At 44.7% G+C, this 1,502-nt stretch overlaps 1 protein-coding gene across 1 annotated transcript; it reads right to left on the bottom strand.

Moving 5' to 3' along the window:
* Positions 1 to 769: 769 nt before the first annotated feature.
* On the bottom strand, positions 770 to 1,487 carry LOC102757781 (pre-rRNA processing protein FTSJ3-like). Its single transcript, XM_006777769.2, has 2 exons — positions 1,387 to 1,487; positions 770 to 1,308 (listed from the first exon to the last, which is right to left on the bottom strand). The coding sequence occupies exons 1-2, from the start codon at positions 1,479 to 1,481 to the stop codon at positions 1,116 to 1,118; spliced, it is 288 nt and encodes a 95-aa protein (XP_006777832.1). The 5' UTR covers positions 1,482 to 1,487; the 3' UTR covers positions 770 to 1,115.
* Positions 1,488 to 1,502: the final 15 nt, after the last annotated feature.

The following is a 1,502-nucleotide window of genomic DNA, read 5'->3' as shown; positions in this document are numbered from 1 at the left end:
TTTTGGATTATTTTGGGGGGCTGCTTTGATCATAAGCAGTGAGAGCTGGGAAGCTTCTTTTGGCTCTGGGTTTGTTGTGAGGGCCTTATAGGATATAAAACTCTAGGTTTATATCATGTCGTGTGTATTTCTTACTGTCAGCTTATAAACATCAATAAGTAAAAGTCTTTTTCTTAGCCATGTGCCCAGGCAGTCCCTGTTAGGAGTTGGCGTCCGCAAAGCCAGTCCGTTGAGGTGTTAGGGATGTTTGGGAAGCACTGTGGTGCTTCCGTACATTTGCAGGGAAGGGAGGTATCTGATTCTAAGTGGAGTTGATGCTCAGGTTTGTATCCAGCCCTGAGACAGGAAGCAGCAGCCTGTAGTAGAAGCCCAGAGCCACTACTATTAAAAGGCGAAAGATGATCCTAAAAACAGGATTGCTCCAGGTCTGAAGTGTTGCTAAATTTAAAACCTCAACAGCTTTTAACTGTCTTCCCTATTTCATTGTGTTGTTTTTTTTAACTTGCCACAATGGTAGAAAAATCTTTTGCTGAGATGATTTGATGATTTTTGTTCTATGTTGTTTATAAAGGAAATATACATAATTCAAATTTTGTGACTTTGTGAAGGTTTCTTTAAGATGTGCATTCTTTTCTGCTTGCTCTAGTAAATGTTTTACTACTGGGACCTGTGGATTGTCTGTCATTTCTACCTCAGGAGTCAGAACATGCTAAATAGGATTTAGAACAGTGCAGCACCTAAGTTAGCACTTAATGGGAAGGCAGAAAAAACATCTATAATCATGGTTTTATTTAAATGTCAATGGAAGAGGATGGAGAGACCTCAGAGGTCCAGAAATAGACTAGAGTGAATGCCACCTCAACACTCGAGTTCCCTTTTATGATTTAAAAAAGTACCCTGTCTTCTTCATGGAAGGGTTGTGGAGTCCAACAGGGCACTTCGGCAGTGCTTTCACAAGAGGCAGATTTCTCAGCACTGTGAGCGTTCTAGGTACCCCACACCTCACTGTCTTTTCAGATGACTGATGCAAGCAGGGTGCAGCTGGTAACGGAGGCTGGAGTAAACTGCAGTCGCTTCTCCATACGCTGCCTTCTCAGAGGCCCTGGTGGCTCTGCTTACTTCCGCCTGTTTTTCTTCTTCTGCTCCTTCCGTTGCTGTGCTCTTTGGTCCTTCTTCATCCTTGAGTCCACCACTTTGAAATGACCTCTGACTCCAGCTGGCCGGCGCACCTTGCGGCCCACACCTTTTTTGGCTACGACATAGGTGACCTGGCGTTTCTCCTTGCCAAGCCCAGCCTTCTTGTAGAGACTGTAAATGGAAGAAACAGTTAGCTTTCTGGCACTTTTTAACCCCTTTGTATCTTCGTGGGTGACCTCCCCCAATTACCTTCGAAGCTGTGCCACTTTCTCTCGTTCTGAGATGTCCACCGTGTTCACCACAGCTTCTGCTTTCTTCTTGGTTTGTTCCAGCTTCTTCAGCATCTGTGTGAGGCCCTCAGTCAG

The sequence above is a fragment of the Myotis davidii genome, unplaced genomic scaffold, assembly GCF_000327345.1.
Source record: "Myotis davidii unplaced genomic scaffold, ASM32734v1 C64051801, whole genome shotgun sequence".
Classification (NCBI taxonomy): Eukaryota; Metazoa; Chordata; class Mammalia; order Chiroptera; family Vespertilionidae; genus Myotis; species Myotis davidii.
Note: the sequence above shows the minus strand (reverse complement) of the source record. Positions and strands in the feature narration are given on the sequence as shown.

Bases quoted from the DNA above. Each gene is read 5' to 3' on its own strand.
- LOC102757781 (XM_006777769.2), bottom strand. From the start codon at position 1,481: ATGCTGAAGAAGCTGGAACAAACCAAGAAGAAAGCAGAAGCTGTGGTG. The intron at 1,309-1,386 runs GTAATTGGGGGA...TTCCATTTACAG, and splicing joins AAAGTGGCACAGCTTCGAAG to TCTCTACAAGAAGGCTGGGC.